The 13,645-nt window shown below is 41.5% G+C and overlaps 1 protein-coding gene across 1 annotated transcript; it reads right to left on the reverse strand.

The window, feature by feature from the left end:
• Positions 1-682: 682 nt before the first annotated feature.
• Positions 683-12,547, reverse strand: LOC308311259 (aldo-keto reductase family 1 member B1-like). The gene is made up of 9 exons (XM_080757906.1): positions 12,528-12,547; positions 12,243-12,359; positions 11,715-11,792; positions 9,994-10,116; positions 6,066-6,172; positions 5,876-5,957; positions 3,356-3,439; positions 1,362-1,444; positions 683-1,102 (listed from the first exon to the last, which is right to left on the reverse strand). The coding sequence occupies exons 2-9, from the start codon at positions 12,252-12,254 to the stop codon at positions 1,060-1,062; spliced, it is 612 nt and encodes a 203-aa protein (XP_080614032.1). The 5' UTR covers positions 12,255-12,359; positions 12,528-12,547; the 3' UTR covers positions 683-1,059.
• Positions 12,548-13,645: the final 1,098 nt, after the last annotated feature.

A 13,645-nucleotide genomic window follows, 5' to 3' on the forward strand; every position in this document is an offset into this window, starting at 1 on the left:
TGGTGAATTAGTATTGTAACATTCTCCTTGGCTTTGACTGACTGACTGATATTAATACGGTAATCCAGCCAGTTCGGTCATTCACATTATCATTTACGCTGGGCACACGCTTTTGTAAGCAAACGCTAAACAAGGGTTGTTTTTGATAAACATCAATCTGTCCACTCCATGTGTGTGCGCGCGCGTGCGTGCACGGCTGCACGCTGTTTCACCCGCGTTTGGTTAAAAGTAAGATACGTTTGAACTTTGAACATTACAAACAAACTTTGCAAATAACGTGTCGGAGTCCAAGCAATTCCTTCTGAATCTGTGCTATCATGCTAATGCTATCCCGTTGAGTTCGCTCTGACTTATTTTCTGTCTGACAGGGAAGAGCACGGAGCAGCAACACAGGGAGGGGAGGTGCGGTGGGAGCAAAGGGGACATATCTTCAAATGAACGTTGTTAGCTTGTAGCTCTTCTCTTTTTGGCGAACGACACCGCCGTTCAGAAATATAAATTTAGGTATAGAACCACGACTATAGAATGTACACTTGCTGTAGACAGAGACTTGTCTTTATCACGATTGAAAGGTCAAATCCTGTAGTCGCACCTGTGCTACAAATTGAATTTTACAACTCGCACAGTGATATTTTTAGTCGCAAATGCGAGTACCTAGTCGCACTGTCGAGCCCTGGTCATAGTACTTTATAGTACACATGTATAATATATAGTATGTATAGTTTACATAGATACTCCACAGTTACGTTCTTAGTTTATACATGATTCATGATAACTACGTTTTATATTATGTGATGTATGCCATGCTTTTGTTTTTGCTTAATGTAAGTCGCTCTGTATTAAGAGCGTCTGCTAAATGCCTAATTGTAAAGTGCACAAAGACATCATCTGCACTTGCAATACGAACCTATAAATAAAGTTCGTATTGCAAGTGCAGTCGGCGTGTGGGTCTTTGTGCACTTCATGTGCATCCTGCTGAATACATGTGTGTTTTATAACGAAGCAATGCTGGCAAAAATAGAGCATCAACTGTGAAGCTGTGGAAAAACTCTTTCCATCTCAGAATTCAGCGTTGAAAGGAAAGTCCTTGTGTTTCGTGCTCCTGTATGGTGAAGAAACAAAGACGAAAAACAATAGAAATTGTCATATCTTGACAAGCCATATCACCGCTGTGGGGCAGAAAACTTTTATCTACATATATCAAATTTCACGCTTTGTTGCACCCCCCCCCATCGCCATAAACTAATTAATCGGCCAATTATGAAAATAATCGTTAGTTGCAGCCCTAAACACTGCAATCTGTTCTGTGCTTTTGACTCCACTAATGCTAATTAAAACCTGAATTATAATACTGAACTCACCATTGCATTGGACACACTCTCCAGTTCCTGTTGAATCCTAATACGGTCTTCATTTCCTCCTCAGACAGCTCAAAATCAAACACCTGTGGTGATCATACATACATAGGATTTTAGCGGCACAAGGTGAAAAGTCAGAATGATGATTAAAAAAAAGGGCTAAATCTTGTTATCAATGTGTAAAAAATAAATATATATATAAAAAAGCTGATCTACAAGCTGCGATCAGACAGAGCTTGTAGATTGTCTGGCTTTAAAATGAAAAGGTAAAACATTTAAAATAAAATAATAAAATCGAGGCACACCTGTAAGTGCAGATACTGTGATGACAGGGGAAAGAAATCCCTGGGGAGAGTTCACCCAGAGTTGTGGGTGACCAATCAGAGCCCACTATATTCAAAGTGACTTATTTGCTGTCGCGTATATATCTATTCTACTTCCGAGCATAGACATGGTATTGGTAACGCCCCGCCTGCCTCCGATTGGCCTACCGACACTGCCGGCCTTTACCAGACTTTCCTCCGAGGTGGATAGCTATATGCTGGATAGTCTGCTGCGAGGTTACTCCGTGGTGGGAAATAAATACGTACGATATAATACAAGAGAATGACAGCTTGGCGCGCGCGACAGTAACTTTTATGTGTTGTAGAAGAGTAAAACTAATATTGTTTATGCCGTTTATTTGATATGTGTAGTGTAAACTTGAAACATTATTGTATTGTAAAAAGGTCTCTTTTCCCTTGATCTTTATCTTTTTTCAGTATAATAGTTTACTATAATTAGATTAATACACGATAATCAACACTAACACTTTAATTTAGAACACACCCAAATCAAATCATACAACGTACGTGATCAATCATTCAATCAAAGCAAACGGCATAAACAATTAGTTTGCCTCTTCTACAAAAATAAAAGTTACAAGTTACTGTCGCGCGTGCCAAGCTGTCATTCTCTTGTACTATTAGTTCCTACTACAGAGTAATCTCGGGTCTCGGAGGACAGTCTGGTGAGACCATTGGGGCAAGACGTGCAGTGTCATCAGAGGCAGGCGGGGCGTTACCATGTCTATGCTCGGACGTAGAATAGATATACGCTTTGCTGTGACGTTGGAATCTGTTTGTAACCGCCCATTGGAAATAAATCTTCCACAACGAAGTTCCAGGCTAATATCTACTAAGAACGTTCAAAGTTTCGGACAATCGCTTGTTAAGTTGGCACTCGAACTCGGGTTGCACTTATTTCCGTTTTAGTTATAAAAAAAAAGAAATTACAGCGAAAATATGTAAGAATGTCCAGCCTGCCCTGCAAGGTTCTGTAATATGTAATCTCTCGGACATGCACTTTCTATGCGTGCAATAGCAGCACAGAACTACAGTGCTCTTTCACGCAGATCGCCTACATGCAAGCAGACCGTCCCATACACTTAGTAGCTAGATAAACGTGTTTGAGGCCTAACTGTAGGCATGGGATATATATTATAATAAACAGTTCTTCATAAACTGTTTATTTTTGCGTAGGGAAGCGCTGGTTGTCATGCGTGCATCATGCTGAAAATATCCGATCTGCAAGCTCACAACGTGTCGCATCTACGAGTAGACGCGCCGTGCGCTTGCAGATCAGCTATTTTCAAGACGAGACTTCTAAAGTCTTTTTTTCCCCCTCACCGATAGCAGCTTGGTTAAAAGCACGTTCTATCGGTGCTCAAACGTTTTGGTTTTTTATTAAAAATGTATTAAAAACGATGGACGTACGCTCGAAAATTCCTGCCGAAGCTCGATTCCTAAAAACAGGGCTAGGGGACAGGCTTAAATGCTACGCATTAGTCTGGCCATGCCAGGTTAGATACTGATGTCACCAACAAAGCCAAGTATGGGCCGAAATATCAGCCAAACAGATACATCGCTCAGGCTCTAGTCAGAAGTCTGAACCACTCACCTATACAACATTCTCTCACTGGAAAACTATTTGAATGAGCCTAGACTTAGCCCAGATACCTGGAAGTTCTCCTGTATGCGCTGTGGTGTGATGGACTTGGGAATCACGATCACGTTCCTCTGAATCTGGAAGCGGATCAGGACCTGAAACAGGGAGAGAGAAGTAGGGAGTTAGGGAGAGTCAACCACATGTAGGAAGTGAGTCCCCCTGTGTATCTCACAACAGCCATGTGGGTTCATGCAGTCAGCATGGACTGAAGCAAGAATAAATCTCACAACTAAAAAGCTTCGCCTGGCTGATGCCAAATCAATGCAATCTTGCATGCAGCACACAACCGTGTGTTCTAACTCACACTGATGCATGCAAACACAGAACATGTCCCATATGCTAGGAAAACTACTGTAGTTGCAGTTTGATTAACTCCCGCTCCCTCAGGTCAAGCACTGCCAACCAACTGGAACCCCACAAGTCCAACAAACGAACTTGGGGAGACAGGGCCTTCGCAGTGGCCGCCCCTTCTCTGTGGAACTCACTCCCAACACACATCAGAGCTGCCCCCACCTTCGAAATGTTGTAAAAAGCACATTCAAAACCCACTTTTTCAGACTGGCTTTCCCTACATAACCCCCCCCCCCCCCCCCCACACACACACACACACACACACACACACACACACACACACACACACACTGTTCTTGTTTGTCCACTTTTGATTTTGATTTCTAGTTTTTAACCTTTTAATACAATTGTATTTATTTCTGTTCTGTAAAGCGACTTTGGGTACCTTGAAAAGCGCTATATAATTTGTATACATTATTAAACATGATGTGCTAACGAAAAAAGCTCATAGCCTATTAATAGACCCACGTTTACCCAGCAGGAAAAAAATGCATATAAGAATGCATAGCATGGCGTAAAGAATAATGCCAATATACGTACGCAGGGCTCGACGCTTAGCATTTTTCCAAGTAGCACGTGTGCGCCTAAGTTGAAAAATCTAGTAGCACACAAATTATTTTAGGAGCACGATGAAAAATGATGTATTTTTAAGGGGCGCTAGCCCCTCCTATATACAGCCGTTGTCCCCACACATCTCAAAATGAGCCATTGACGATCAACAGAGAAATTTCGTCAAAATTCTGCTAAATATGACATAAATTAAACGCCATTGACATTGAAGGGAAAATGTATGTCATATGTAAACGAGCAAATCAGCTAATCAATCACAGGCAACAGGCATTCTGATTGGCCAGTATGAGATGATATCTGATGTATGATGACAAGAGCGCCCCTCACTTAACATGGGTGTGATTTTTCTTTAATGAAGTGATATGAGGTAGGGGTGGAAATAATATGTCAAAATATTATATCACTATCTTTTCAGCAATTATCACAAAATAGTGATATTCATCATATCATTGTTATGTTTGTTTTCATATAATATATATAATCAATTTGTTTTAGGCTAATACTTTGTAGATAGATCGATAGTAGCTCTGTTCCATTCCATACCTCTAATACGTGCAACACATTAGAGCTATGGACCAGAGCTAGATAGATAATATGTTGCTCATGGATGGATAGACAGGCTATCCGTTTTTATCCTGCTGTTCTATCATGTTAGTGTGACATACTAGATTCAGTGAATTAGTATTGTAACATTCTCCTTGGATTTGACTGACTGATATTCATACGGTAATCCAGCCAGTTCGGTCATTCGCATTATCATTTACGCTGGGCACACGCTTTTGTAAGCAAACGCTAAACAAGGGTTGTTTTTGATAAACATCAATCCGTCCACTCCATGTGTGTGCGCGCGCGTGCGTGCACGGCTGCACGCTGTTTCACCCGCGTTTGGTTAAAAGTAAGATACGTTTGAACTTTGAACATTACAAACAAACTTTGCAAGCAATTCCTTCTGAATCTGTGCTATCATGCTAATGCTATCCCGTTGAGTTCGCTCTGACTTCTTTTCTGTCTGCCGCTGACAGGGAAGAGCACGGAGCAGCAACACAGGGAGGGGAGGGGCGGTGGGAGCAAAGGGGACAGATCTTCAAATGAACGTTGTTAGCTTGTAGCTCTTCTCTTTTTGGCGAACGACACCGCCGTTCAGAAATATAAATTTAGGTATAGAACCACGACTATAGAATGTGCACTTGCTGTAGACAGAGACTTGTCTTTATCACGATTGAATGGTCAAATCCTGTAGTCGCACCTGTGCTACAAATAGAATTTTACAACTCGCACAGTGATATTTTTAGTCGCAAATACAAGTACCTAGTCGCACTGTCGAGCCCTGTACGTACGTGATCAAGCAGCATAAGTAAGGAGCCTAATTCAAGTTTCATGATCTACCTTGCTTTTTTTTTTGGTGTGAACTGTGAAGAATGATCTTGCAAACAAAATAAACATCCATGCCATTATATTATGTAGGCATGGTACAATGAGTGCCTTATTTGAGCCCCATTAACTGTTTATTAAATAAAGGCGACCTTAGTCAACTAATCTACATTGTTGCACCAAGCGAGGCCAGTGTCTAACATCACATTGTGTCTGACGTCACAAAGGGTCAGCAATACCTGGGCGGACGTCTTCTTGTGCTTTTCTGCAATGGCCTTAATGTTGGGATCCTCCAGGAGTGAAGGGTCATCCGGTTTGGCCCTGTAATTGAAACATCAATTAACTGACTGCATTCATACCTTTTCATAAGATTTGACCGCGACATCCTTTGAGAGTATACATGTGTGAAAATAGAACGTTAAGTCTCACCAGGGTCTGTCGGGGGATCCCAGGGGGCTGTAGGCTGTCACGGAGATGCCCTGCGAGTGGCAGTAGTTGATCAACTTTTCCTGATTCATGTATGGGTGGCACTCAATCTGGGGACACACAAAAGACACATACATTAAGGTCACATTCTCACCTAATACTTCGGTACTCGATGCGAATGGGTGGAGAAGTTGCGATTCTTGCATATTTTTATAATTTGCTGCGGTTTGCCTTCACACTGGCTGTGTACTTCGAGTAATAGTTAGGACTTTTGACGTAAAGTGAGGGTAACGGATGCAGTGTGTCGTCGGGGACTGTGTGTGTGTGTGTGTGTGTGTGTGTGTGTGTGTGTGCTAGCCACTGTTCTTTTGGGCACATGAAGGATAGCCTGGCTAATAAGCCAGACCGAATCAGCCGATGGCAAAAAAGAAATTGCCTGCCGGTGGATTACGGTCTGGAGAGGCTCAATTGTACACCCATTTCCTACACCAGAGAACTGGTGTGGCTAATCGGGCTTTGGTACAGTGAAACAAGATCCATACACAGCATCTCCAGACTCAAATACCACACGACAGTGTGATTTGAGTCTGGCTTATTAGGCAGGCTACATGAACGAGGCACTGCAGAGACGGGAGCGCAAAATGATCCAAAATGTGAAGAACAATATGAAGAAAGTCTCCACTCGGATCCCCACACACAGTGACAGCCCTCCATGTTTACGCACGACAGACAGATAGAATATTCTGTACACTGCAGTGTTTTTATGCGTTTCCTTAAGCAATAGATCAATGTGCTCGCAGTGGTGGAAAAAGTACAAAAATATTTTACTTAAGTAGAAGTACTGATTCTCTACTTGAAAATTACTTAAGTAAAAGTACAAAGTACCCATTAAGAAAGTTACTTAAGTAAAAGTATAAAAGTACCTCAAATTAAATGTACTTAAGTACAAAAAGTACCCGGTGTAAAAATGTACTTAAGTATAAAAGTAAAAATTACAAAGTACAAGTAAAAAGTACAAGTAAAAAGTACAACATGCTTTTCAAAATGCCTACAAAGAAATTAAGTCCAAAAGTGGCTTTATTTCAACACTCGTCTCGAAACTGGCCATTCATTATCATTACAAACAACTCAGGGTGCAAGCAAGCTCACACAGAAATATATTTCAGATTGGGGTCCACAGTAATTTAGGGGAGAATGGGGAGAGCCATTGCAATTTGCAAAACAGACATTATAATTGCGTGAATTCGCGCATTATAATTAAGCCCCACCCACTCCACTTTGCAGGGCAAACTGTCTCCCATTGAGATGCATGTAAATGTGTATTACATTATTGGGGGATAAAGTTGAAACCGATATCAACTTTAACGACCATCCCGTTTGACAGACATGCAATGCACGGTAAAGACTAGGCCTACAGTGATTATTATTGCAATCACCTGGATGGGTGAGTCGTGTAACATTCCTGACGTTAAGATGTGTATGTGAGTCCCATACACATGCGCTGCATCTGCTGGTTATTGCAGTTCTGTTTTCGTCACATAATGTGACGAAAACAGAACTGCAATAACCAGCAGATGCAGCGCACGTCAGACACACACACGCACACGCACAAACACACACACACACACACACACACACACACACACACACACACACACACACACACAGCGCGGCTCGCTGTTATTTATTCACCGCACCAGAGAGAGACAGAGAGAGAGAGAAAGAGAGAGACGGGCGCTTCTTGTCCAGCTTTTTCAACGCACCGCACCACCATGCTTCTGTGTGAATGTGAACGAATGAGTGAGGCGATGACTTTATAAACTTTATGTGGAAAATGCGGAGATTGCGCATATTTCGCGTGGAAATGTGTAGCGAGTAACGAAAGGTGTCCAATTTTAATGTAGCGGATTAAAAGTACGATTTTTTACTTGTAAATGTAACGAAGTAAAAGTAAAAATACAGAAAAATAAAAATAGTAAATAAAAGTACAAATTCTCAAAATGTGTACTTAAGTACAGTAACGAAGTAATTGTACTTCGTTATTTTCCACCACTGTGTGCTCGTCCTCATATTTCGATGAGCGCTTCGGTCTCCTTATTTGACCACGTCACATGGTAACCTAACGGGACATCTTTGTACTGTGTAAAATGAGTATCCCTTCTCCGCCTCCAACTGTGCAGCTCCTTATCCGCCACATAGTTTGCTTAATTTCCATTATTTGCTACAGATTGCATTCCCACCTGCACCGAATCGAAATCAAGTGCGATTGGAAGCGAAGCGAAACCCGTTTTTTGAGTAGAATGCGGTTTTTAGAACATCAGTACGAAGCGCACTTTCGGATGATGTGCAGCAGGATTCGTTCACCTAAGGTCACCTAAGTTATTTTGGGTTTAACTTCTCATGTGTTGTATTATGCAGTACAAATGGCATTCTAGTGCAATCCAGGGGTTACCAAACCATTTCAGCTTGACTAAATTATTTGATGTCTCCCTTGTAACCAAACTTACCAAGGAAAAAATAACAATAATGTCGCTACAGTATATATGTACTGTATGTATGTAAAACTAAAATAAATTATCTATTATTTTCTACAACTATCCCTAACTCTGTGTAGCACAGACTCAGAGACACAAAGCACAGGCAGCCTCCTACTGAAAGGGCTTGAGGAGGATGCTGTAATGCAATAAGAAAGCTGTAGCCAGACATAGAAGACATTTATGGTGAAGGGTGGACTGGATCTGGAAACGGGGTATAAGGTCAATGGCAGCAGCTAATTGATGTATAGCCCTGAGGGAGGCACTGCTCTGACTAGCTCCAAACCAACAGCCATCGATCTGCCAGCCCGGTCATTTTCGATTAAACTGGAAGCGGGCGGAAGGGGGTCTAAATACCATTGTGTGAATCTGCACTTATTGGTAAAAGAGTGTGGCCATTTTCTTGTTGGATTTTGGAAATTTATAAAATAAATGCAAGAACGCTATGTTGGATGTTGTTTTGACAGATGCTAGGTTTGAAATGTACCTTTGTAGCAATCAATTGTTTATGTTGATTCTCTTACACGCCCACTCCACAGTGTGATCTCATCTCCCTCTAGTCCGCAGGAGATGAGGAGAAGAGAAACAGTCTCACGGAAGGAGGAAATGTCGGCTCACTATTTTGCTTATTCCTATAAATCTCTGTATATAAAATATAGCTCACTCAGCAAATCTCTTAGTTACATCAACATTGTTCTTCGACAATAGTTGTTTTGTGTCTAAGTATTACGATTAGACAGTTCGCATGGGCTATTTCGCCTGCCACGCAGTGACGTGCCTAAGCTTCCCAGCCATTAGCTATGATTGCATTCCCAGAGCCAACTAATAGAACAGTTACGACATTGAGGGGGCAAAAAAAACAGCGGAGCGCCGATAAAACGTGGCAGCAGACTATCTGATTTAATGGTTAACAGACAGTAACACATTTGAGTCTCAGTGACTACTCGCGGACAGTGGACTCCCACCTTAGAGTATATATATGGCTAGTCGAGCAGGTCTGATTGGCTGCCTCGTCTCCAGCCATGTTGCCTCAGAATTCTTTAGGGTCACTAATTTGAGCATAACAGAGGAGCGCAGCTAAAAAGTGGCATAACGTCAGCAGCAGACCCACAGATAATAATAATGCAGCTGGTAATGAATTGATTTAATCAATTTGGGCTTGTTTTTTGTTCAGCACCTGTAGATTTTTTGTGCCTACTTCGCTTTGGATTCGATTTCTGAATAATCTCGTTGTCATCTAGCTCACCTGTTGCAAACTCGCTGCAGCTGTAATAGACGCACCTTTAACCCATGACCCTGATTAATCTACTGCAGGCTACATCTTCTGAACCCTTTATTTAATGTGAGCCTGTGTTTTAAGCAAACCAAATTCCCCACTCAAACATGGTGTACAGTACCTGGTTGTTGGCAGGCTTGTACTTGAGGCCTGGCTTATTGAGGACGGCCTCAATCTGCTCCTTGTTGAAGTTGGAGACACCAATAGCCTTGACCAAACCAGCATCCACCAGCTCCTCCATGCCCTGAAAAAAAAACATCAAACCTCAAGCCTCGACATCATATCCTCACGTGATACTGAATTGGCAAACTATAATTATTTATATATTTTTTTAAAGTTTTGCATTGACTAGACACAGCCATGGCATGCATATATAAAATGAGTATACAGAATATATTCAATCGTTTCATTACATTTGATTCATATGAACATATTTGTAAAATGAAAAAGAAAAAAAAAGGTTTAAAAAGCATGAGATACAGTATTTGGGGCAACACTAGAAATAAAAAGCATGAGACACAGTATTTGGGGCAACAGTAGAAATAGAATGCCATCTAGTGGCCAAATGCCAAATGCCAATTAACAAAAGGAAGAGTAAGCACCAATTTAACCTGATGTTTGAACAAGATAAGACATTCAGACAGGCTACAGTGAATTAGCTCAACTCAAGGGAACCGCTACTGTGAAAAGAATCAGTCTGCCCACCACTACCTTCAACGCCTGTAACTCTGGCAAATAGACCAATTACTGTGTGAACTGTTGATAGCTAGTATGTACTGTTTTCTGCTCTGCGTTTTGGTTAATTTGCACCAGATAAAACTCCAGCGTATCCTCAGACATTGATTCAACTACACCATATGGAGATTCCGTTTATGGTAGCCAATTTTCATCCGTACGGTATTTGACATGTTTGCCGGGTGCCTTCTGCAGTTCACCACACAGAGCAGACGGACTGGTCAGCACTCATATTATCCCTGAAAAAACAGCCTTTATTATTTTTTTCACCCAGGATAAATAAAGACGGGTTATGTGCCAAAGCCATTATGCCGTCATGTGGGTGTATTATTGCTTTTATAACAGTGGTATATTAAATGTTGACCTTGAATGCATTCCAATGACGAGTTGCAATTTGGCTGTGTTATCAACAAGAATTCTCACTCTATCCCCTACGTATTCTACGTATTAGTCCACAAGGTTGTGATCACGTAGATCATGGGTTTTCAACAGGTGGTCCGTGAAGGTGAAGGTGTTGCATGTGGTCCCTGACCATGCATTTAGTAATGTAGGAAAGTGAACATTCGTATTTGAATTTATTGTATTGGGTTAGGGTTAGAGAAAGTTGAGAAACAATGCAGTAAATGATCTGGTGACAAATTATGACGCATCGATGTTGTCAGTTACTGGGAAGTCGGATGTCAAGAACTTCCACAGAAAAGTGAGTTAGAATCTCAAGGGAAACCATACCGGATTGCCTGGTTGAGTCACCATTACAAGGAACTGTGCCCATCCCATAATCAATCGCAAGTGTCTGCTTACTCATAGAATAAGTTAGAATGAACAGCAACATGAGTTTAATATGGAAGGTTAATTTCTTTCCCCTACACCACGACCATATCCCCCCTCCCAACACAACAATGGTCCCCAGGTTAATTATCAGTCAGGGTGGTGGTCCCCAGGTTGATTCTCAGTCAGGGTGGTGGTCCCTGGTTCATACTCAGTTGAAAACCCCTGACGTAGATCACCATTTTCAGCAAAGAGATTTGGTGTAGAGACAAAAGGTATAGGGTGTAAGTGGTTCCTCTCTAATGTCAAAGATGCCTTATGTCATTCTTTCCCACTCACCTCCCATGTGTCTACGAAGGAGGTATTGTCACTAATGGTTTCTCCTTCACTGTCGAGAGGGAAGAGTTCACTGCCAGCCTGAAGAACAAAAGAGAAGGAACAGTCTTGGATACACGTACAGTAATATACTAGGCATGGGAGGGGTAAAGGCTCATACATAGTCTGGCTTTTCGGTGGTGGGGTGACCACCGAACTACAACATGACGTCACGAGCCGCGGTGAAGAGCAAACCACCGCCACCGCTCCAGCCCTTCTCTCTGTTTTTACTCACCACCGCTCAACGTTATTACAGCTCCGGTGGTCAGCTCACCACCGGAGCGGTGGTCACCTCACCACCGAAAATCCAGACTATGAATAGGCCTTCGTCAGGAACTCATGGTTGGATTAAAGCTAAATAAATTGTTAAGACTGAAAAGGCCAAGTCCTAAAATGCGATGTGTGAAAAGGGAGAATGACAAGAATTTCTAAAGGTAAACACAGATTATTTTCCTCAGACGAGGACAGGATAAACAGCTGAACATACTGTACCTTAAAACCCATGGGCCAGTGTATCAGGTAGAGGTCCAGGTAGTCCAGTTTGAGGTCACTAAGGGTCTTCTCACACGCTCCCCTCACTAGAGACTTTTCATGGAAGGTGCACCACAGCTGAGAGAAAACAGGAAAGTCAAAAGGTGTCATCAACCTAACAACCAAGTGCATCCGAGTAGGAGAAACCTAAAGCACAATCACTTCAATTAAAAATGGAAATTAAGTGAACAGGGCAAATTCCATGCCATGGTTAAAGGAGAATTCCATGCTAGAAGGCTTTCTTACCTTTATTTGTAGTTGTTATGTCCCCACCAAAGAGGTCCCCACCAAAGAGGTCCAGGTGTTATTTTGTGGAAAAGTGCATCCCCCAGCGCTTCGCCTGAGGAGTCTGGCCGTTGAACACAGAGGTCATAGCGTCTCGCCTGTGACATGAGTTGGGTTGAAATGCAAACTTTAGTAGATTTCTTCTATTTGTCCTGACTGTGCATGGCAATTGAGGCAACTGACACATCGCTCACCCAATACTGCATAATTATACCCTGGTAACATAATTCAATATTAGTTACAACAGTATACTCACCAAAAAATAGACGGATACAAGACCAGGGTGTTGATTTTCCAAAAATGTGAAGATTTATTATACAGTTGTAGTTGCACACAAAAATGATATAATCCAAAAAATAAAGAAAAATATAAAGTCGTTTAGCAAAACTGGAGATATTCGGCAAATTACTACTAAGTTTCTAAAACTGGGCTATCTACTTTCTTTGAAAAGCTTAGAGCATCCTCTGTGATCTGGTACCTCTCCTATCCCCTCCGGACTGAAGACTGGAACCCTGAACCCTCTGCCCTGAGGGGATTTATACTGTATGTTCCTGAGGAGGAGGTAACCTTTGTTTGTTTTTTTGCTTTTTTTACCATGCTTTGATATTTTTGGAAGATGGCTGGCGCCAAATAACTCACTATGGCTTAGTGAGGGAAAAACAGACACACATTCTTATGCCAACTCCTATTTATTTATGGGCCTTTACTTATCAACTAAAGAGATCTAAGGACCTTCTACCATGTCCTTTACAAACACACCTCCTACAAACATTACATTTTAGCATTAAAACTAAATCAAAACACAATACTGTCTCTAAGAATCCAGGGAGGCTAAAATAACATCATCCCTACTTTATATTAAAACTTGTATTTTTACTTAACCTGTTTAGGCTTACACCTCATGTTGTCATATGATCACATGAGCAACCTGGAATCAAACTTCTACATCCCTTTTTCAATTCAATTTGTAAACTATTAAAAACAAAACAGTTAATAATCATTATATCAGTTTCAGAGGTGAAAACAAAAACAACAGACAATAAAATGAACTCATAGTGTCTGTCTAGTGGCTATAGCGC

The sequence above is a fragment of the Protomyctophum bolini genome (genome assembly GCF_963924005.1).
Source record: "Protomyctophum bolini genome assembly, chromosome: 23".
In the NCBI taxonomy this organism is placed as follows: domain Eukaryota; kingdom Metazoa; phylum Chordata; class Actinopteri; order Myctophiformes; family Myctophidae; genus Protomyctophum; species Protomyctophum bolini.